The following is a 25,539-nucleotide window of genomic DNA, read 5'->3' on the forward strand; positions in this document are numbered from 1 at the left end:
CCACTAAAACAACTGTTCTGTGGATACTAAGCACTGATGAGCTGTTCCATGGTATTCTGAATGACCTGTAGGGTCTTTGGTCTATGGTACTCCCGCTAACCACTATGGCACTGTTCCCTTGTACTGTCACTAACTGCTAGAGGTACTGTACATTAGCACTCTAGTAGGCCAGTAGTGGTTCTGACTGGCCACTGGGGGTGCTCTTTTACGATACTCTGACAGATTTTTTTTATTTTATCTCAGCTCCCATTCACATTACTAAATATATAACTGTAGAGAATTCCAATTCCCTGGTTTATGTCACATTATAAACTCAGTGCAGAAAAAACTTGTTTCACATATCAACATTTAAGAAAAATAATTTCTTGTAAGTTTAGATGCCTTCTACACTGTGTTTCTTATTCAACCATTACATTCGATTTTCTAGTTTCTTAAACGAAATATTTTTTCTTTGCTCCGCATTCCTGTTTACATTCCCTGTTTCATTGCTTCATGGTATTTTTGCAGCCCTCTCCAGGTTCTGCTGTTTCCTAGGAAGCCAGAAGTAGCATATTCTATGCCCTATAATGGATAATTGGCTGTGGCTGTAAACGAGATTATTTTATTTTCTTCTGAGTATGGACATTAGTTTTCTCATAGCATTGCTGTAAATGTTCTGGCATTTCATATGGAAAGAAAACAGCATGGGACAAACTTTGTGCTATTGTAAGAAGATATTATGAAACAAAATAGACAGACAAAAGCAATGTTTTTGTGTTTCTATTTCATATTATATATTAATGTATACTAAAAAGTTATGTCACCAGTTATGTATGTAAGTGTAATGCAATGTCTACTTTTCTGCTTGTTACATATCTTTGTGTAATACAAAATGTTTTTCTGATACAAATACCAGCCTTCTTCTTTTTCCTCTTTGCCCTCTATGGTGGAAATTAATTAGCAAGGTATTGGTCAGTCTTTCCATGATTTGTGAGCCTGGAATACTTAATTAAATTATCCTTGGACTTTTAGGTATAAATGGTAGCCACATTACCCTATTTGTAAATTACAGTACATAATAATGTAATAAAGAAAGAACAGTAAATGTGAAATATATCTTAGCTAACACTTGACCTTGCCCGGGCACAAAATACTCAATTACTCCTCTGTGTATTATGATATTAATAGACTAACTAAACTGCCTTCCTAAAGCAAATGATTAGATCTGCCCCCAATGGATCCTATTCCATGATACTGTGACTGATCAGTAGGGTTATAGCTTAATGTTTTTCCTACTGACTACTAGAGGCAGTGTACTATGGTTCTATGAATTAACAATAATGGTCACTGTTCTATTGTACTCTGACTGATCAGTAGGGGTAATATTCTGTGTTAAATTGGCTGTTCACTAACAGCACTGTATCATAATCCTATGATGCCAAGTAGGGGCACGATCTGTTACTCTGGCTGACCATTATGCCACTTTTTCAAGCTTCTCTGACTAATCTGTAAGGATGCTAATAACCACTAAGGGCACTGTTCTATGGTAAAAATTAAGTACACTGAGGGCGCTCAGTATGCCAGTGTTGTAATCCAGACACCTGTCAGAATCCCGTCACTGGCATCTCGACCGCCGGAATCCCGAAGGTAGGTAGCGGGGTTAGGGAGAGGACTAGCTTTAGGGTTAGTGGTTAGGTACTAGGGGTACGGTTAGGGTTAGGCACTAAGGATGGAGGGCTAGGTTTAGGGTGTATGGAGGGGGAGGTTAGGTTCACGCACTAAGGGGGGAGGTTAGGGTCAGGCACCGGGGAGGGTGGGTTAGGTTAGGGAGTGGGGGAGGGGATGGTCTGGCTACCGACCGACAGCTGTCGGTATCCTAACACTGTCAGGATGCCAGTGTCAGGATTATGACTGTCAGGAACCCCAGCGCCAGCATCCCGTACCCATCCCCTATGATACAATTACTGTCCACTGAAGACAATGTTTTATGGTACAATGATTGATCAATGGGGATGCCGCTCCAAGTTATTCTGACCAACATCTGAAGACATCTGTACTATGATAATTTTGTCAACTGCTCGGGGTGCTGCATTAACTGTGCATACCCCCAAGGGTGCTATTCCCTATTATTTGGACAGGCCACTAAGAACACTGTATTACGTATGTTAATAAGTCACTAGAGGAACTATTCCAAGGGTACTCAAGCTCATCACTAGGGGTGGGAGGCATGACACATTGCAATTTGCATGCAATGCATCCTGCCACTTTTCATATGCATGTCGGCATGAATTACGCCGGTATGCATGAAGAAAAACACATAAGACAGCTCTCTCTGTAAAAACTGTCCTGTGCGAGTGAGAGACTTCCAGGTTTATGACCCAGAAGTCCCTCTGGCATCCTTTTGCACATGTTCAGAAGGACGCGCTCACTGCAGGTGTCCTGGGAGGGATCAGATTGGATCCCTCCCATGGAGGCCAGTAGACTTCAATTGGGCAATTTTTTATATACAAGAGTTGAGTCCGCATAAGATAATTTTCCAAATAATTGTCTAATATATCCGAACATATTAGCTGTTTAAAAGGACATGTATAGTACAGCTCTTAGTTGGTGATGCTTCCAAAATTTTAAGCATCTAAACTTATTCATTTTTTCGCAAGAAAACAAAAAATAAAGACAAAAAAATGGCTTTTTGGGGCACTTAAACAAAATAATTTCATCAGTGTAGTTAATTCGCTTCTCAACTTAAAGCTAGTTATTGGGCTCGATTCAATTTACTGTGAATTAAATAGCGCCGGGGGGGAGATACCGGATCTATTAAATTCAGCGCGCTGTTAAGGATTTCTTCTCGCAGCCCTCTAGGGGTGCAAGCAGAAATTTGACAAAAGTACAGGCGCGATGCTGTTTTCTGCCCTTAGTGCTGGGAAAACAGCATCGCGCCTGGAAGTTTAGATGGAGAATGCCCGTTCTTGCGACTAAACACCCTGTTTAAGGCACGAGGGGTGGGAGAACGGGCATTCCCTCACCTATGCGCGCAGAATTGAATAGCTCTGGGAGCTCCCTCCCGGCACTATTTAATTCACCATTAATTGAATTGAGCCCATTGTATACGTATATAAAAATCATATATAGAAAGTAACTAATCTATTATATATATTGGACAAAATAGTCCTAGAGCAGAAAGAAGAAAAATGGGAAAACGTTTAACGTGATTATACAATTAAGAAGATCTGTGCTCGATTCAGAAACTGAGAAAGCCCTCAGCAAAAAGTATCATTTATTTACAAGAGTCGAGTCCGCACAAGATCATTTTCCAAATAATTGTCTAATATATCCCAACACATTAGCTAAGACATGTATAGTACAGCTCTTAGTTGGTGGTGCTCCCAAAATTTTAAGTATCTAAACTCAATCTTTTTTTTGCAAGAAAGCAAAAAATAAAGACAAAAAAACAGCTTTTTGGGGCACACTTAAACAAAATAATTTCATCAGTGTAGTAATTACAACTTTAAAATATAATTTTTGTTAGATACTACCCCTTAAAATAGTACCAATGTTTCAAAGTTAGGGTGTATCAAAAAGGTAAGTATAAAACAAGTATTTAATATTACTGGGTTCCGCTGAATAGTAAGTGGTTTCCCTAGTTGATGATTCAAAGAATGGTTAACTATACTCCGCCTACTAGGGAAATCCTCAGATTCCACTCAAAGTACCTCCTAATTTTATTCCGTCAAATATATCTCATGTATGAACATATTTGGCTTAAATAGGTTGATGTCCATCTGTATGTACATACAGGGAATTAGCACTGAACAAAAATATAAACATTTAATTGACATCATCCCTCTTGGAAATGCGATTATAACTAAATGTCTGTGGTTTAAATTATCTTTTAGCACCGTAATAAGTGGAAGCAAATTGCTTGGATTCAAATCAAACACAATTGTATTTGTTTAAAATAAAATTGAAACAGAACCAACAGTATCAAGTTCTGTATCATGCAAAAAGATAAACATGAATTGACATCTTCACTCTTTTAGAAATATGATTACAAACAGATGCTTGTAGTTTTGTAGTTCAGATTAATTGTTCTTTTATATTTATACCGTAATAGGTGGGAGCAGACTGTTTGGATACAAATCAGATACAATTGTGTTTGGTTAAACAAAATTGAAACAGAGCCAACAGTTTCAAGTTCTGATACTTATACTTTGCTGGGTCATGCAAATGCCTCAGACACCGAGTATAGAGGTAAAAGAACCGAATATTGGTTTAAGAAAGATAGAGAGACACATTCAATCTACTGGAAGGGAGTCCCTGTTGCTATCAGCATTGCAGGGAAACAAGAATTCTCCGGGCGATACTATTAGGGTCAGTAGAGATATATAAGCCAGTCAGTCATACATAAATAACAGATGCATCTGACGTCAGATCAGAGAGTGTCTGGGAGGTCTATCTGACAGAAACAATAGATGAGTGTGCACTTCTGCTGTCTGTTAAAGGATACCAACCACCCCTGATGCCTAGGTACTGCAGAGGGGTTTGAAAAATCTATCAGATGAGAGTGTGCACTAAAAAGATTACAAATGAAATAAAGAAGTAAATCATAAGATTAACCAATCTGATATTCTATTCTAAATTAAAACAGTTGTTCCAATTTAGGCAGTATCAACAAGCAAAAAGGAGGGCATACGGTGGGAAATAAATTATAATCACATGTATGCGCATCCACATATTGTAATGGTAGAGCTTATTTCCCCTTCTTGCTAGGGACCTGGAAGTGACGTGAGTGAGGGCTGAAGTGCAGTTTATGCCCATGAAGGTCAGCTAAACAAGTAAGTTGTCCCCACTTAAACAAGAAAGTTGTCCGCTCGCCACGCTTCAGGCTCGGTGGCTCGCTACGCTCGCTCTTCAAAATGGGAAAACATCTGGATGAGATTTTAAATCGGGAGAGTATTTTGAGTTTGCAAAACATGCAAGTTTGCTCTGTTGCTTTGTTTTCAGACTCTATTACATTGGCCGAATTTAAAAAAGAAAAACATATTCTAAACTCTCACCCTATTACATTTGGCCCATATAGTTAATTGAGATACTTGATACATGATCCGAAAAAACAGTATATGTTGTAATAAATAATGCTTTTAGTGTTTTAATGCTATTATTGGGCAATGCCTTCTAAAGATGGCATTGCCCACCGCATCCAAACCCCATAATGTATCGCATTCCAGGGCTTGGTGCATATGAGAAATGCAGTCAAACTGCTGAAAACAGCATTTTCAGGGGTTTGACTGCATTTCTGACATTGATGACATTCTCTGGATGACCAATAAGATCCATGACTCCACTAAATGACCACTACAGGCAGTGTTCCACATCATTTTGAAAGATCCGTATGAGCTTTTGTCCATGTTATCGTGCAATGTTGCATGGGGTTCCGAACTGTCTAGATAGACACCAAATGTTAGACAGTCTATAGTTATACAGGAACAAAAGGTTGACAGGGACAAATGTCAGACACACTAAAGTTAGACATATAAAGAGGTCGACAGGTACAAAAGGTCGACAGGGTCACAAATTCGACATGAAAATGGTCGCCACAAAAATGGTCGACATTTATTTTTATTTTTTTTAGGGTTAGGTTTAGGGTTAGGCACTTACTGGAGGGTTAGGCACTTATCCCATGGTCAGGGTTAGGCACCAGGATGTAGAGTTAGGCACCAAGGGGAGTGTTAGGGTTAGGGTGAAGATTAGGGCTAAAAAAAAAAAAAAAATGCCGACCATTTTTGTGTCGACCATTTTCATGTCGAACTTTTGACCATATCGACCTTTTGTGACCTGTCGACCATTTTACATGTCTAACTTTTGCCCCTATCTAACTATTGACTATCTAACATCTGGTGTCTATCTAAGTACTGTCTATCTCTTATAGCACACCCTGTTGCATGGTACTGAACCACTTTAACAACTGTTCCGTGGATACTAAGCACTGATGAGCTATTCCATGGTATTCTGAATGATCAGTAGGATCTTTGGTCTATGTACTGTCACTAACTGCTAGAGGTACTATACATTAGCACTCTAGCAGGCCAGTAGTGGTTCTGACTGGCCACTGGGGGTGCTCTTTTACGATACTCTGACAGATTTTTTTAATTTTATCTCAACTCCCATTCACATTACTAAATATATAACTGTAGAGAATTCCAATTCCCTGGTTTATGTCACATTATAAATTCAGCGCAGAAAAAACTTGTTTCACATATCAACATTTAAGAAAAATAATTTTAGATGCCTTCTACACTGTGTTTCTTATTCAACCATTACATTAAATTTTCTAGTTTCTTAAACGAAATATTTTTTCTTTGCTCCGCATTCCTGTTTACATTCCCTGTTTCATTGCTTCATGGTATTTTTGCAGCCCTCTCCAGGTTCTGTTGTTTCCTAGGAAGCCAGAAGTACAATATTCTATGCTTTATAATGGATAATTGGCTGTGGCAGTAAACAAGATTATTTTATTTTCTTCTGAGTATGGACATTAGTTTTCTCATAGCATTGCTGTAAATGTTCTGGCATTTCATATGGAAAGAAAACTGCATGGGACAAACTTTGCGCTATTGTAAGAAGATATTATGAAACAAAATAGACAGACAAAAGCAATGTTTTTGTGTTTCTATTTCATATTATATATTAATTTATACTAAAAAGTTATGTCCCCAGTTATGTATGTAAGTGTAATACTTTTCTGCTTGTTACATATCTTTGTATAATACAAAATGTTTTTCTGATGCAAATACCAGCCTTCTTCTTTTTCCTCTTTGCCCTCTATGGTGGCAATTAAAGAGCAAGGTATTGCATAGGCAAACGCAGGGGGGGTTTCCATCTGCCTGGAAACCCCCCTCCCCAGCACACACCATGACCACAATAGAAATAGTAATATAATAGAATGTTACTAGTGCTGCATGTTCTTCTCAGTATCACAAATGAAATGATTAGCACCACCTGTGGATCTTTTAAAATGTATCAGCCAGTAATATATACACCTGTGCACTAACTAGTAGATGTGGAAAACATGCACTGTTAGGGGTGCACTGCTATAGACCATCAATAGGCTTAATTATTAATACTGTATAATAATACACTATCCAGTACATAAGATGGAGACTGATATGTACATATATGTCCAGGGCAGTGGTAGGTTCTTCTGCTGCTCCCCCAGACTCCCGGACTTGCTCCAATGCTCTGTGGAGCGCACATCTGAAAAAAAATCATTCAGCTCAGACTAGATGGCCCTACTGCCGCATCTAATGGCTTACTGTGATCGCTGGTCCTGTATATGCTGGAGTTATGCAACACAATACACTTTGTATGTAACATATTATTTCTGTATAAGTGCTAATTATGCCCTCTTCATGGACCGGCCACACTCACTCTAAAATCAAGCATTTGGAAACCCCCCTCTAGAAATCCTGCGTTTGCCACTGTATTGGTCAGTCTTTCCATGATTTGTGAGCCTGGAATACTGAATTAAATAATCCTTGGACTTTTAGGTATAAATGGTAGCCACATTACCCTATTTGTAAACTACAGTACATAATAATGTAATAAAGAAAGAACAGTAAATGTGGAATTAGCATTTTCTATACAAAAAGTAATGAAATACAAACACCTTCATATCTGATGCTTACCCCTTAATGGCCCAATGGGAATCTTCTTTCTTGCAATAGTCCAAGTGAAATGACAAATAAGTAGTGCAAATAGATGGCCACAATTTAAGATAATATAAATGCAACACTAAGGCCGGGTACACAGCAGAATGGCATGTTTTCGGGAGTTCCGCCAGCCGAAATATAGCACAGTGCCTATACAATGCATGATGCCATGGTACAACGGCGCAATGTACAACGAGCTGCATTTAGGCATCGTATACAATATCTTCTGATTGAACGTGCTGCACTGGCAACCAGAATATATCGCAAATGACCTGCGGGAGCGTGCAATTGTGGGTACACATTGTATGATCCACACAATACGTTGTTCCAATTTGCCTCAAAACTACATATTGTGCCAATATCGCTCAAGTGTGTACCCAGGGCTGTAGAGAGCCATCCCAAGCCCCATTAATATTGGTAGGCATGGCCTAATCACAGGAGGTGTGGCCACACCCCCTTAGGAAATTCAAAAACCCTATTTGAAGTGCCGCATGCTGGGTAGGGGGGCACTGTAAGCCCTTCAGCCTGGCGCAAATCCAGGGGGGTGGCACGATCAATGTGATCACTCCCCCCCACAGGCAGAGGAGAGGAGATTGCTGCTGCTGCTGCTCAGTGGCAGCCAGGGGCGGATTGAAGGTAGACCTCATTGGGAGTTTCCCCGGTGGGCCGCACCATTTTGGTGCAGCTGAAATCAATTATCAATTAAAAAAGAAAATAAGTGACTCGGCCAGCATTGATTGGGAGCTGACCCTGGATCTGTGGCTAAGGCCAAAATAGTTTTGTTGATGGTGGTTGACCCTTCCCCAGGGATCAGCCACCTATGGCTGTGCTTCTCAGGTGAGACCAGCCCGCCCCATCCTGATTGCATATTCACCTCTCCTGGTGGATGCCAATCATCTCCTAGTCCAGCTCCCCTGGTACAGGATTCTGGCTGCCAGTCCCGTCCCCTTCTGCAGCCTCGCAGCCTATCACTCGCCCCATGGCCAGGCCAGCTAAGACTGCAGCAGTGGGCGTTATTGCCGGGGCTGAGGTAAGACAAAGAGTCATGGGTCTGAAGCTCCCCTTGCAGCTGCAGTCACCACGTCTTTACCACTTCCAGTGCCGTGGGTTGAGTCATCACTGCACACAGGACAGACAGCAGCGGCGGCCCTCAGTACCAGCTCCACATGCCAGGACATGTATATGGCGGTCATGATTTGCCGGAGCTTACATCATCATCCAATCCTGTCACCTGCCTGGGAACACACACACTATCATACTGACAAAGGGACACACACACACACACATATCAGGGGCCACTCTCACACTGTCTCACTCCCAGGTGCCAGTCACACTCACCACAGACCAGGCTGCTCACACACTGTCACACTCACCAGGGTCCACTCACACACAGTCACAATGACCAAGGCAATTAACACACTGTCTCACACTCCATGTGCCAATCACAGTCACACATAGTCCAAGCAGATACTTTGCGTCACTGTCTCCTCTCTCTGACCGCTGCCCTTGGCCCCTCCCTGACCAATGTTCGTGCTACAATATGCTCAGACCTCCAGGAGGCAGCAGCTGGCTTACACATGTGGAAGCTGCAATGTGCCACGGAAGAGAAGAGCCATGAAGAGTAACACAGACAGGAAACAGGTATGATAAGTATTGCTTACTGCTGTAGACACAGGGGAGTAGGGTTGGATAGACAAGGATGGCAGTGGGGGAGAGGAGATAGAGCAGGAGATAGAGCAGGAGACACAGAGTAGATGTCACTGGGGGTACAGAGGAGATAATGCAAGGGGCACAGTAGATGGTACTGGGAGCAAAGAGGAGGTGTCACTGGGGACACAGGGGGATGGTGCTTGAAAGAGACAGTGATTGGAAAGAAACAGCGGGATGGTACTGGAGAGACAGTGGGTCGGTGGTGGAGACATACATGGGGATAATGCTGGGAAGACACACAGGGATGGTGCTGGAGTGACACATGGGGGGCTGTTGCTGGAAAGACACACAGGGGGCTGGTGCTAGGGAGACATGCAGTTGGATGGTGCTGGCTAGACATACAGGGGGCTGTCAATGGAGAAATACACAGATGGCTGGTGCTGGTGAAACACATGGGGATGGTGCTGGAGACACACCGGGGGATGATGCTATGGAGACACACATGGGGATGGTCCTGGAGACACACAGGGGGATGGTGCTGGTACAAGAAAACCCTGGGGGACAGTAATCTTCAGTAAGACACCATCTGTTGCATAATGATTATATTGGCTACGCAAACAGGTGGCTTTCAGACCATGTGATCTCCAGCATGAATAGTGAATACCGACTCAAGACACTGCCTGTCCAGGGAGGATCAATTTCTTCAGAGGTTCCCCGCTGCTGAGAAATCATATAGGTAAGAAAATACGCATTCACATGCTCGCTCTATTTATTCACTGTAGAGAGGGACTGGGGGCATGGCCATCAGCTCCTGGAGTGGTGGGTATGCCCCCATCATGACTTGAACTGCGTGCATAATTGTTGTGTACGGTAGTAAATCAGCTCCTCCATCTTCTATATCTCCAGGTCAGGGAACTGTGAAGGACATTTCTAAATAAATGTTTCACCGAGCTACAGGTATACAAGAATCACAACCTTAAATTGTTCCGGCTCCTAATTTACAGGTATTTTATTTACTGTCATCTGTATTGATTTCTTCTGTACATATAATGCTGTTCTCTATTGCAGTATTCTTGTGCTTGTTTTGAAAGTAACATTTTACTTTGTCTTGTACAGACATTATTCACAATGTCTCTGCCAGGATCAGAAAAGTGAAGTTCTAGTTCCAATGGTAAAAAGAATAGTTGTAGTTTGTATTATATCACACATAACATGTACCAACTCTCCTTTTATGCAGCACTTAACTAATTTATTCATAAAAACTACAAATGATATCACTGATCTGAGTATATTTTACCTCAATATTGTGAGCTCCCTTCCTGCTATAACACTATGGGCCTGATTCAGAGCTGAACGCTCTGACCAGAGCGCTGGCTCTGAATCAGGGCCCTCCTACCTTTTTTTGGAGCGTCCTCATGGACGCTCGCATAGCTGTGGGTTACCACCCACAGCTATAGCGAGTGTCCATGATGATGGTCGCGAGGGTCTTGACCATCGCGACCATCGGGCTTGCGACAGAGACCCTGCGGTAGGGTCTCGCTGCCGCAAGCCCTGGAGTGATTTTGCTCTATCAGAGCCAAAATCACTCCCACTGACATCACTAGTGATGTCAGTGGGGCCGGCTTCAGACAGTAGGCGTTCCCATGGGAACGCCTCCGTCTGGCAGGCACGCCCACCAAAGGGGGCGTGCTGTCAATCAACATCGACAGCACGTCCCCTTTGGTGCGAGACCCGGAGCGATGGAGAGCCCGTCGCTCTCCGGGTCTCGCGCATGCGCATGACGGAGCTCCCTCCGTCGTGCGCATGCACAGTGGGGGACATCGACCCGCTTGCAAGCATACTGCCACTCACGAGCGGGTCTGAATGACCCCCTATGTTTCATTGGAAAATGATAACTAACAAAGTGGAGGTGACTGACATAATTATTGGTTGCTTATTAATCCTAAAGGAGCAGGGTGTATGGTAGCTTGTTTAGGACAAATTCTCAGTCCCGTAATTTGTCCTAAACAAGTATACTTGTGTATACTGAACAAGCAGTCAGTTAATATATATACAACTTGGCAACAACAAGGTATTACATTGGATTTATTTGAAGTGATTATTGAAACCTTATTGACAGCACAATCACTAAGATTCATTATCATTTGTTTTAATTTAATTATAATACAAGATGTCTTCAATGGATGCTGTTATATTAGATACATTTAGTTAATTTATTTCAGTCAAGCTTTAGCTGATACTATTACATTGTAAGTACTATGGCATAACTGATACAAGGGCAGAAAACAGGTGATACTGGTTCTATCCAATGAAATAGACTTTCTTCTGCAGGCGAGTAAGGCCTTGATATTATATGATGTAATCATTTTATGTGCTTGTAGTGTAGTATGGTTGCAATTTGTACAATTATTTTATGTTCATCCTTTACAATGATACCTGCAACAGAATATTCCTGTTATTATTAATACCAGTATGGACAGGTTAAGATACAACCCAGAAGCCAGGTAACATTTTTCAGTGGCCCTTGCAGCTGCTTCAAGTTTATTTCATACATTAGTAAATATGATCAGGGAACTCTTTTATTGTCCTTTCTGCAAGGTATACATGGCTTTAGGAGAGTGTCTGTGATGCCTATACATGTTTGTTCAACTCTATTTCTACTAGTAACAGACACAAGTAACAATGAACATCATCAGTTTCCTTATTGATCCCGCACTGCACTGAAAATCAATCATCTCATTTACAGTTCTATACGGGATACAGTTCCTCACACCACAGGATCCACAAAACCTGGGCTGATAGCTGCTGATGCTGACACAGTCTGGAAGCTCTAGTCTGATTGGATGTGATGACAGCAGGGTAGGGACACACAATGCTCCATCCTACAAAATGAAGTCTCTGTTAGGAATATTACACAAACATATTTTTCTCCATTGATTTTAAGTAACTATAAAACATATTTTTAAAAAGAGAATAACCACAAGAAGTAATCTGCCATGGAAAGGGGTTTTCACAGTGAAAGCAGGACAGATGGATTGTGGAATTTGTATTCCTTGTCTCTTTAGAACTTAACGATATAAGTATATGTAGTAAGCAAACTACAATACCCGGCGCTCAAAGATAAATACCAAAAAATAGTCCACCTGCTAGCTAGTAGCAATCTTTGATCTAGTTAAGACCAAATAGTTAACAAATCAACCTGAAAGCAACAACCTGTGTAGCTACCATCCACCTTGCGCAGTAGCTACACAGGTTGTTGCTTTCAGGACTCTTTAGAACTTAAACTACATAAGCATGTCTCTCCATACCCTCTCTCTCACGTCTGGACCTCCTTCGTCAGCCTCATACAGTATATACTTCTTCTGTTATTATGTGTGGCTTGTATGTTGTATGCTTTGTAGTCTAAATGTTGAGCATTGTAGAGTATTGTGGTGCCTTACAAATATTGATTGTAACTTTCGACCTGTCATTTGCTGGGTCAAACATGCTCATTTATTTATATAGTCCCTGCATATTCCATTGTGCTTTACAATTGGGAAAAAAACAGTAATACATCAAGACAGGGTGATAGACAAGGAGGTAAGAGAGTTGTGCTCACAAGCTTACAAAGAAGCCCGATTTTGCATTTATTACTATTGCCCTTTTTACATTCAACCTTAAAGCCTCTGGGAATCGGTGGCTTTGTAAATTCGATTAGTGAATATGGGTTTTCGGTACTAAGCCTTGGAGAGAGATAAAGTGGATGGAGATAAAGTACCAACCATTCAAAAACAGACTGTAAAGTGACAGTTAGGAGCTGATTGGTTGGTACTTTATCTCCGTCCACTTTATCGCTTTATCTCTTTCCAAGGATTAGTACATAGACCCCTATATTCCTAAGTGGCTGTCATTCAACCAGACATTTGTGCAATGACAACTTTACTGCTTTTGCCAATTGGCGATATCTTTACTGTATTACATGGGATTTCACATTGCGGAATCTATTTACATCTGTGCAACCTGTGATATTGATGTGAGGAGAAATACCCAGGAAGATGTTCATGTCTACATCACCCCACTCCTTCCTTTTGTCCATCCATCAAATACTATTAGCAATAATGATGGGAAATGTAAGTACAGTGAAAGGAAATGGGCTGAGTGGTTTTAATTAAGAAAACTGAAAAAGAAACTGCAACAATTAGAATGTTCTAATTTTACTTCATTATTGATTTTGATTACATTTTGATGCTCCAACTGATAAAAGGTGTGAGGTTCTGGTTTTGTTGTGGGCCCGGGGTGGTAAAAGGAGCAGACACTGAAGCAGATTTCAAAATAAACGTGGAGTTTTTAATGGGTGGCTTAACAGACATGAATGTGGTAAAACAGAAAGTCTGGGTATAGCACTAAAGTGCACTTGGGAACTGTAGTGAAGCAATGGGAAAAAGTTCAGGTAATGATAACAGAAGGCAGTCCAGTATTCCAGGGTTTGTGAGGCTGAAATTAATTGTGGCTGAAGAAATAATATCCACAGGAAGGTGCAAGTGGAGGCAAGGTACAGGGTAACAGCTGACACAGATACACAGGCAATGGGGAAGGCAAAATGAGGCGGCAGTGGGAGAAAGCAGTGGAAGTCCAGCAGGGTAAGGAGCAGGTTAGGCGAAGCAGGCTTAGGCAGAGATCCAACAGGCAGGCGGACAAGCTTCGTAGCGCTGGGATAAGATGGCTCCCACTGCCTCTGATGATGCGTCAACCTCCAACAAGAAGGGTCTATCCAGATCTGGTTGTCTTAAAACAGGAGCTGTAATAAATGCCTGCTTTAAAAGCTGGAAGGCTGCCTCTGCTTCAGGTGACCATAGAGCAGGATTAGCACCTTTACGAGTCAGGGCCGTGATGGGAGCCAACAAAGAGGAAAATCCTTTGATAAAACATCTGTAGTAGTCGGCAAATCCGAGCAATCTCTGAATGGCTTTCAAGGTCTGAGGTCGGGACCAATCCAGGATTGCCTGAACCTTCTTGGGGTCCATTTCTAAACTGGAGCCCGAGATGACATAGCCAAGGAATGGCACACTGGGTACAGTAGAAACACACTTTTCCAGTTTGCAGTAAAGATGATTTTTCCTTAGTCTGGCTAACACTTCCTTCACGTGTTCATAATGTTCCTCTGGAGAAGATGAGAAAATCAATATATCGTCCAAATAGAAAACTACTGAAACATATAGTAGATCTCGAAAAATTGAATTTACAAAGCCTTGAAAGACAGCAGGGGCATTACATAATCCGAAGGGCATCACAAAGTATTCAAAATGACCATCCCTGGTATTAAAAGCAGTTTTCCATTCATCGCCTGCACGGATACGAATGACATTATAGGCCCCTCACAAATCTAATTTTGAAAATATGACGGATCCTTTGATTCTGTCGAACAACTCTGTGATTAAAGAGAGTGGATACCGATTCTTGACCATTATATCATTAAGACCCCGATAGTCTATACATGGTCTCAGGCCACCATCCGTCTTAGCAACAAAAAAGAACCCTGCTCTCGCAGGAGAGGTGGAAGGACGGATGAACCCCTTCTCCAAATTCTCCTGGATGTATTCAGACATAGCTTTGGTCTCTGGCAAGGACAGAGGATAGGTGCGACCACGAGGAGGCATCTTTTCCGGCAATAATTCGATTGGGCAATCCCATTCTCTGTGAGGAGGTAAGATATTTGCCTGTTGTTCAGAAAAAACATCGGTAAACATTTGATATTCTTTGGGAATTGCTGATGGTTTTAATGAGACTGTTTTCCTTACAGGTCGTATCTTAGGAAGACAGGATTTCTGACAGTCAGTTCCCCATGAAAGGATTTGCATTGAGCACCAATCTATCCTGGGATTGTGCTGGCGTAACCAGGGTAGCCCTAAAATGATGTCTTGGGAGGCTTCTGGAATCACTAGAAATCTCAGAGGCTCGGAATGCAGTGCTCCTATGTGGACCAATACCGGCTGAGTTTCCTTGGTGATGATTCCATTAGTCAGAGGCCGTCCATCTACAGCGGTCAAGTAAATTGAGTGGTCGAGAAGAGTACAAAGAATCTGTAGTTTGTCAACTAAACTGGAAGTCATTAAATTTCCGGCTGCTCCAGAATCTAATAATGCAGCAAAAAAGACAGGTTTCAACTTGAAATGCACTGGAATAAATCAGCTCCAGGATCCTGTCCAGTGGCCGAGTCCATTGGGCCAGTGCAAACTGTGAGGTTCTGGTTTTGTTGTGGGCCCGGGGTGGTAATAGGAGCAGACACTGAAGCAGATTTAAAAATAACCGTGGAGTTTTTAATGAGTGGCTTAACAGACATGAATGCGGTCAAACAGAAAGTCCGGGTATAGCACTAAAGTACACTTGGGAACTGTAGTGAGGCAATGGGAAAAAGTCCAGGTAATGATAACAGAAGGCAGTCCAGTATTCCAGGTCTTGTGAGGCTGAAATTAATTGTGGCTGAAGAAATAATATCCACAGGAAGGTGCAAGTGGAGGCAAGGTGCAGGGTAACAGCTGACACAGGTACTCAGGCAATGGGGAAGGCAAAAGGAGGAGGCAGTGGGAGAAGGCAGTGGAAGTCTAGCAGGGTAAGGAGCAGGTTAGGCGAAGCAGGCTTAGGCAGAGATCCAACAGGCAGGCGGACAAGCTCAGGAACTCTCTCTCAGCTTGCGCTGAGAAACACGTTGCACTGGCAATGCAAGGGAGCTCTGAACTCCCTTTTATACCCAGCGCCCAGCCGTGAGTGGTCAGAGAGTGAGCATGTGACACGCCAGGATTGGGGAACTAGGTGACATGGCCGAAAGCAAAATGGCGGCGCCCATGCCGGAGCAGAACGGAAACACCGCCAGGCCTACCCAGCACAGAGTGACAATATGCCCAAACAGGTCCACGCACAGCCAATGCTCCCCGCCAGGCACCAGCACCACCACCAGATGCCCCCCACCACAACATCCGCACAGGTAACACCCGCCGACCACCATCCCGAGAAACCCTGGTCGTGACAAAAGGCCATTAACACCTGATATATCAGTTTGTAGTGATTCCAGCAGAGTCTTCTCTAAGCTGTGTACACCTGGTGATTCTCAGCATCTCTTATACCCCTTTCACACTGCCATCAAGTAACTGGGGTTAATGCACATGAACGTGCAGCAACCCGGGTTACTGTGCAGTGTGAAAGGGCCAGGTTGAAATATCCTGGGTCGAGCGATCCGGCATTTCAACCTGGGTAACGAGGAGGGTTGAACACAAGTTCAACCCGGCTCGTGGTGCAGTGTGAACGGGTAAACCGGGTTAAGGTGACCCAGGTCCCGTTCACTGCATGGGGAAAACTGGTGCTTGGAGATGATCTCATCTCCAAGCTATGGCTCATCACGTGACACCGATGGCATCATCGACCCGGGTCGACCCGCCTGACTGAAAGGGGTCTCAGGCGGGTTGCAGCCGGGATTGATTCAGGCACAAATCCCGAGTGCGACCTGCAATTTGCGATCTGAATGAGGTATAAAAAGGAGTGCACATGGAATGATGGAACTAGAGTTTGCTGCCAATTAAACTACGGTTGCAGGACTGAGATCGGTTGCAGAAACAAGTTGGTTATTTTGCACGGATTTTATAAATGACACAAGAGTCATTGGACATGAAGCAGATTTATGGACTTAGGTTTAAAGGACAATAATTTAACTATTCAGTGGTTACAGGTTTAGTTATTGGAGAGTAGGGTGTATTAGATGACAGTAAACTTGTCAATATTCCTCAGTGTCAGTCAGAAGTGGTACAAAAAAATAGAAAGTAGAACAGACTCAAATTTAGGATGGTTTACTAAAAGAATAGATGTAATATAAAGCTGAGGTTAGGGTAGGCGGCTAACAAATTAGTAATAAACAATGAAGAGGTTGGCTTAAATATCCAAAACAGTAACAGGCTGAAGTTATGCTAGGTGGCAGACAACAATAACCATAAACTGGTAAAGATAGAGGAAGATGACAGGCAGTATAGCTAAATAGGCAGGGTTAGCAACAAGAAGGATAACACAAAGACAAAACAAGACAGACACTGTCGAAGCCGGATGATTGGCTGAGACCTAAATTGTAAAAATAATATCTGCATGACGCCATTTTGCGTTGTCCGTCCGACGCCATCTTGCGGCACCTACACAATACCGCCGTGTACGGCGCTATATTATGGTTATTAGCATTATTCTGCCACTGCCCTACATTAAAAGTCCTTACAATACAATACGTACATTTATTAATACTCATAATATGAACAACCCCGCAAAGCATGTACCATGGTGTACTCCACAAACACATAGATGCACAACGCATACTAGCGTATTTACTTAATATGCCCACACTGACACATCGCATACTTACACTGAAAGGTTCCCTAGCATTAAAGTTAATATTAGAGGTTTTATTCGTTATCAATTATGTTGTCATAGAATGTACTTTGTATGTAGTGTCTATTGATTACATATTCGGTGGGAAAACACACAAAAGAGCCTTGGAGGGCTGAACCACTACTGTACAAATTGACCTATGAACTGTATCATAACAGAAGAACCAATGGGATTATGCAAACTTGTTTCCATTGTATTGTCTACTCCCTGTAAGGGTATATAATCAAGCGCTCTATTTCCAGTAGTCAGTCATCTTATTCTTTCTTTTGATGGAGGCTTCACCTTTGATGCCGGGAAATCTGGATCCAGAGCGCCTGCGTATGTATCGACTGTACCTTGTGAATGTATAATCTTTTGCGCTAAATTGTATTTAGATCACAGCATGTAACTGAAAACTGAATGCTTTTAATGTGAATAATAACTTTTTGTGCTTTGGAACCACACTCAAAGTCTGGAAAAGCAATTATTTCTTGTGCGACTTACAACGCTAAATAGCGACATTAGGGTATAAAGATTATTAGGAATTCATAACACATAAACACTAGAAATGAAAGTGTGCTGCTGACAGCTTTATAAAACCACATGATATCAAGATCGGTGAGTCAATCAGCCCAACCTTTGCTGCAGTAAAGAAATTAATGTTACCCCCTGCAACATTTGGAGATAATAGCAACATTAGGGTATAAAGATTATTAGGAATTCATAGTTGGGGGCTCGTAGTGTGAGGTCACGCTACCGGAATTAACATGGTAACACACGGTTATCAATCTCTCAGCAAAGGGTGGACTGCGCCATACGCAGGAAAGAATGCACTGTTCGAAAACCTGCTACCAGTCGATGTTGAGAGACCGATATCCGTTATAGTGTGAGTTCAAGGAGCGCTGATTAGAATCCAGGGACAAGGAAGGAAAAGTTTTCTTTCATTATAAAAGCTTTGTGTTAGGAGGTAAGTCGCACAATTGCATACGCATATTTCCTGTATTGCTGCCACGTGTTCAACCAGTCATTGTATTCATAGCGTGATTGCTTGTTAAACCTCTGAATTACACTACTATATTTAGGGAAAAGGTTTAATTTTTTTCTGCGCAGAAAAGGTGTATGTAATTGAAACGTGTGATTGTAAAAGTGGAGGCTACTGTCTGTTAAGCCTAGGTGGAAACTCAGTAGGTGCTTGACAGGGCTGTACAAACTACTGGGCCAGTGTACAAAGCAGGTACATTGTGGTTATCGAGAAACTAAGGGGTTTCTCGGTCCGACACCCATTAATCGCAAAGGCCATTGATCAGTTAGGTTCTTTGGGGAATGTGATCGGACCTCATGGTTATATAAAAACTGTGATTGTGAAGTGGGTTGTTGTGGGAGTGAAACTGCTGGCAAGGTTAGGAGTTATTGGAACTTCTAGATGCTACCAGCTGGGAGTAAACTCAAAGTAGGAAGCGAGTGGTGAAGCTTTAGGTGAATTCATCACAAGTAAAATAATCTACTAGGCGGTTATTTTACTCCTCGTTTATGCGCACTGACCATTTCGCTTATCAGGAAGGTGGTGCAGAATGGGTGGAAGCAAGCGGTCGAAGCTCGGGTTGAATTCGCCACAGGTAGAATAATATTACATAGGTGGTTATTCTTCTCCTCGTTATGCAAGCTGACTAAGGCGCTTAACGGGCAAGTTGTGCATCACGGTAGGGAGTGCGTGAACGTAGCTCACTGAAAATCGTTCACCAATCGAAATTCTCTAGAAATTGCTAAGTGTTTTCTCAGATGGGTGTGAAGCAATCTCTGGAAATGGTCGATGATGCGCTGCTGGTGGAAGGGCCGGTTGGTTCGGCCAGGTATGTCATGTTTAAAAAGTATGGTGCGTATGCTACGGCGTACTGTGACATACAGGTCAAGATGACCAAGAAATGTAGAAAACCTTTTCCTAAGATTGGTAGCTTTGATTTGGAAGTACTGAACAATGTTAGAGACAATATACCGTATGTTTAGTGAAATCTCTGAAGAAAAAGATAAAGTTTAATGATTGTTTAAAGTTGTGGCAGCATGAGGGGAACATGTGGCTTAGTGGTGTGCATGTGACACAAACTAGCGTCGCATGCATGATGCAAGAGAGCATGCACGTAACGCTAAATGGCGTTGTGTGCGTGCCGCAAGGGAGCACGCACGCACAGCAAGGTAGCGTTGCCGAAGGGAATGTTAGTAGCGCATGCGCACCACCTCCGCCCTATGCAGATGGGGATGAAGGTACAGTCGAACTCAAAATTCATAAAACTGTAACAAGTAACTTGTACCCTCTCCTGAGTAACTATAAGGAACATTTTTATGATGCAGATGATGAACCTGTTGTAATGTCAGCTCTTTCCCATGTTGCCCAAATGTTAAATGTACCATCACAGCAAGCACAGGTAGCTGCCCGACTAGTACCAGTGATGGAGGTAGCCCCACCAGTGCAGGAAGTATTAACACCCGCTGTAACAGTAGCAGAGGTTGTTAATACCATATGTAGTAGTAATAGGCTGAACCCTCCACCAGGTAGCAAGGCAAAAGGTAGCAGTGTGGCAGGCACCCATCCCATCCGGACAATAAATGTTCCCAATGTGAATCCGGGCGCAAATGGTAAAGTGACCACAAGGGATGTAGCGATGCATTGTCCATGGACGAGAGCGGAACTACATTCCATAATGACAGATTTCCCTGACCCTAGGAAAGATCTAGCAAAGTGCCAGAGATTTGTAAAGGATTTAGGTAATGCTCATGAGGCAACCAACAAAGATTGGCAAGTGGTATTACGGGCATGTCTTCCACACAATACCGACGTGAAAATTTTTATCACGGCTGGTGTACTGGATGGAGATAGTCCCATAACCGATGAAGGTAATCAGGACAACATAACCTGCATTGTCACCCAATTGGCCGTATTTTTCCCAGTAGTAGTTAACTGGAGTAAAATCTTTAAAATTAAGCAGAAAGAGAGTGAGTCTGCAGCAGATTATTTCACCAGAGCGCTGCAGACTATTACCCAGTACACAGGTATAGAAGAGATAAAAAACAAGACAGATCACAGGGAAATGACCATAACGGTGTTATGGATGGTCTTAAAGACACTCTAAAGACCAGGGTTCAGACCTAACTTCCTGGATGGAGGGGAATTACGGTAGACAAAACTCAGGGAATTTTCAATTGAACATGATCAAAATATCCTTAGGAAGAGAGAAATGCAGAGCAAGAAACTAATGGCTGTTAGTATTCAAGCTCTGGAAGGAATGCAAATATCACCACAACACTCTTATCACAAACAGACACAATACACTGATCCCACACAACCTCCAAACTCATATTCCCATAAACAACCACAATCTTTCCACACTCCCCTATCCACACGACAACAATCTTTCAATAAACGTGAACTACGAAGGTGTTATATTTGTAACAAGGAGGGACACATAAGTACGTTTTGAAAGCTAGAAAGTGGGAAACGCCAAACCAGGGAACACCGGGATACACACAAGGGGGGCACCTACCACAGTCAGGACAGTTCCAGCAATCACCTGCTCACATTGTAGCAGTAAATGCTTTACTGGAGAAAGAAAGTCAGCTCTAGGGGTCAGGTCACACCTGTAGTCTACAGCCAGTCAGGTTAACTGGGGATACTAGGGAAGAACCCGTAACAATAGTTGATGAAGTTGGTACCAAACATTCTTTTCTTGTAGACACATGGATGACCAGATCAGTGTTAAATTCTCCATTCAATTTACAGGTGATTAACAAGACAGTACAAGCAATGGGTGTAATGGGTAAAGTGCATCATTATCCTTTAACCAAATCTGCAGAGGTTACTATTGGTCCATTGCATACCAGGCATTCCTTTCTCCTGGCAGCAGCGGCCCCTACTAACCTACTGGGAAGGGATTTGTTATGTAAAATGGGATGTGTCATTTATTGTACCCCTGCTGGTATGTTTTTAGATATCCCAGAGAGAGTTGCGCACAAGGTGAGGGATATATTGGACACTCCCCAAAGGTTAATGTTTCACTCTGCCGTTTCAGATAAAAATCCATCTCAGGTAGAGCAGATGTTATCTCAAATATCAGGGTCCCTCTGGACCAAAGATGGACACTGGATTGATGGCAAATGTAGCTCCTGTAATGTTAAATCTAAAAGGTGGTAGGCAAGCTCCAAAAATTCCTCAGTACCCTTTAAAACCAGAGGTAGAGTTAGGGGTGTATCCCATAATTGAGCGGTTATTGCAACAGGGAATTTTAGTCCGTACAGCAAGTGTAGCCAGTCCCATTTTTCCAGTGAAGAAGGGTGGGGGAAGGGGCTATAGATTAGTACAGGACCTTAGAGGGGTTCATAAGATAGTTGAGAGCCAATTCCCCGTAGTGCCAAATCCAGCTGTCATCCTTATGCAGATTCCTCCATCCGCAACCCATTTTACTGTCATTGACCTCTGTTCTGCCTTCTTCTCTGTCCCTCTTCATCCTGACTGTCAGTATTTATTTACTTTTACATACAAGGGAGTACAATACACATGGACACAGTTGCCCCAGGGCTTCATAGACAGCCCCAGGATCTTCTCCCAGACCTTACACATAAATAAGCGCAAAGACTTTACAAAAGGACGTTTTCTCCTTTAAAACGGATGTCGGTCCTCCCCACTAGAAATGTACTTGCCAAACAAAAGATGGCGGACGAAGTCGGAAGTGCTAAGGGTCAGGTGTGCGTTCCACAGGCAGGAAGTAAGGACGCAGCTGAATTAAGATGGAGGAACGGACTGAGCCTCCAGAGGACACAAGCACATGACCAACCGCCGCATGAAAGATGGGACGGATGGACTGTATTGTTGATGCACACAGGATTAGTGAGACCGGAAACTGAAAAGACGCGCCTCCGGTTCGGCGGCAACCTTCGAAGAATAAATTTATAAACTTTTTAATAAATCATATTTAGTATACATCTTGACATAGGATAGCGCCATAATACCCTTGAATATATAAAAGTAGGAATATAACAAAAAGTATTTTGATAGATATGAGTAGCATGACCCATGACCCGGAAGTCGATACAAGATAGGGTATATAAGATGATCCATTTGAATGAGTGTCACATTGCCTTGAGGAAGGGAGCAGGAACTCCTGAAACGCGTTGGTGGTAAGCTGTGACAGGATCATTGTCTGGAGTGGGATTACAGAAAGAAGTTCCCTGAATAAGGACTTAAAAGGGAGAGGCCATCCGGAGACCTCCACCTTTAAAACTACAAGCCCTAAATTTGGGACTTCTGGTAATTTCCCATTTTATTGGAAGGAGGATCAGTAATCCTCATATGTGAATTATTTTGCTATAGAACTTTTATGGATTGGATGTTTATTTCTGTGCAAATATAGTAATACAGGAAAAAAAACATATTAATTGGTTTTTACCTATTTTTCTTATGGAATATTGTGAATAAACTTTGGAATTCTTTGATTTTATTATACTATGTTTGGACGATTTTTATGTTTTGCATGTCAATGAAAATTACATCGGTGAGAATTCGGTACAGGACCTTGACAAGAAATTAATTGGGAAGTACCGTAAATATTGTTTTCTCTTTATAAGCACCGTGCGCACTTGACCAGTCACTACTTGCTATTTCATATATTTGTTTTGGTACCGAAGGGTGGTACTGTTTGTGACGAGTATTTGCAGCAAAAAGAGAGTGCTAGGCGCCCGTATACACTACTCACTCTATTGTTTATCACTGCAGATCATGGATCCAAGGTTTTTCTATTTTGGCCTTACCTTTGCAGGAACTGGTGTCATCCTCAAAACCCGACCGTGTCATATACACCGAGGAAACAGAGCAGGCTTTACTTAACCTTAAGGATAGTCTGACAAGAGCACCTGCATTTGGAATACCAGATTACGAAAAACCTTTTGATTTATATTGTATGGAAGCTAATGGTTGCGCAGCAGGTGTCCTCACACAAAAACATGGTGATGCCAGTAGACCTGTAGCATTCTACAGTGCACAATTGGACACTGTGTCAAGATCACTCCCAACATGTTTAAGAAGTGTAGCAGCAACTGCTCATTTGGTCAGTAAGAGTGAGGATGTGGTATTAGGCCATGATATGATTGTTTATACACCCCATGCTGTATCTGTTTCGCTGAATTCTGCCCAAACCAGACATGTTTCCTCAGCTAGGTTCACGAAATGGGAACTAGATCTAATAGCACCTGCAAACATCACCATTAAACGATGCAGTACGTTAAACCCAGCAACGTATTTACCATATGTGCCTCAGGATGCACAAAGGGTGGAGAGAGGTGAGTTGCTGGTGGAAGGTGAGTTCTGCAGGTATATTGATGCACATGATTGTATAGAATATTTGAATCAGACCTATACTGCAAGACCTGACATATGTGATACACCTTTAGAAAATGTAGATGTGACATTTTACATGGATGGGAGTTGTCATAGACAGACTGACACTGGAGAATTATGTACAGGTTATGCTGTTGTAAATGACGAGGACGTTATAGAAGCCGAACCCCTTGGTCCACCTCACTCGGCCCAAGTGGCGGAACTAGTGGCATTAAGCAGAGCATATTAACTGGCAGAAGGTAAGTCAGCTAATAGCTACACTGACTCCAGGCATGCCTTCGGGGTAGTACATGATTTTGGTGCTCTATGGCGTCTAAGAAATTTTAGGACAGCAGCAGGCACACCAGTCGCACATTCAAAACATATAAAAGGAGTATTGACAGCAATTCAAAAACCAAAGGCAGTAGCCATCATTAAGTGTAAAGCCCATACATGTGAGGACAATCCAGTGTCACTGGGCAATAGTAGAGCAGATGAAGCTGCCAAATGGGCAGCAGGTATAAGAGTGAACATGCCAAGTAATCAAATGATGATGTTTCAAACTATTGATACGCAGAAGTCAATTGAGATGCAAAATTTGTGTTCCATTCAGGAAAAAGCAGTCTGGAGATCAAAGGGATGTGGATAGGAGTCCTCTGGACTCTGGAGAGATGGACAAGGTAAGCCGGTGGCACCCAAGGTATACTACCCAAGCTTGGTTGAGGCAGCGCATGGTCTGACTCACCTGGGAAAACAAGGTATGTGTAAGATGGTCAGGGCATATTGGTGTCCACCAGGTTTCTCTTCCCAAGCCGAAAAGAGGGCAATGTCCTGCTTGACATGCTTGAGGAAGAATGTTGAAAAAACAATACCAACTGAGCCATCCCACATCCCTCCGACAGACAGACCCTTTCAGGTAATACAAGTTGATTTCATCCAATTACCACCCTGCAGGAATCTCAAGTATGTATTAGTGTGTACAGATGTGTTTTTTTTAATTGGGTTGAGGCATATCCAGCTGCCACTAATACTGCTGCGTTTACTGCTAAAAAGATTGTTCAGGAGTTTGTATGCAGATACGGTATCCCTAGATTTATTGAAAGTGATATGGGTACTCATTTCACAGGTGATGTCTTCCAGAACATGTGTAAGTTGATGGGTATTAATAGTAGACTTCACACCCCTTACCGACCGCAAGCCAGCGCCAAGGTGGAGAGGATGAACGGTAGTATTAAGAATAAACTGAGTAAGATCATGGCAGAAACTGTACTGGGATGGACAGAAGCCTTACCGCTAACCCTTCATTGCATCAGGACAACTCCTAGACCTCCTCTTAATCTATCCCACTTTGAGATACTGTTTGGGAGACAACCTCATTTGATTATATGTCCACAGGAAGATTTGAAGAGTAACAACGAGGTTACTGTAAGATATCTTATAACAATAAGTAGACAGTTGAAGCAGCAG

General features: G+C 42.4%; 1 protein-coding gene across 1 annotated transcript in view; it reads right to left on the reverse strand.

Annotated features, from left to right (window-relative positions):
* Positions 1 to 11,509: 11,509 nt before the first annotated feature.
* Positions 11,510 to 25,539, reverse strand: part of LOC148524161 (CCN family member 5-like) — a 56,140-nt gene continuing 42,110 nt past the window's right edge. Inside the window, exon 5 of the mRNA XM_088472215.1 lies at positions 11,510 to 12,214. Coding sequence (XP_088328341.1) covers positions 11,993 to 12,214 — 222 coding nt within the window. The 3' untranslated portion in view covers positions 11,510 to 11,992. The remainder of the gene's footprint in view (positions 12,215 to 25,539) is intronic.

Source organism: Taudactylus pleione, unplaced genomic scaffold (assembly GCF_031769625.1).
Source record: "Taudactylus pleione unplaced genomic scaffold, aTauple2 ptg000121l, whole genome shotgun sequence".
NCBI lineage: Eukaryota > Metazoa > Chordata > Amphibia > Anura > Myobatrachidae > Taudactylus > Taudactylus pleione.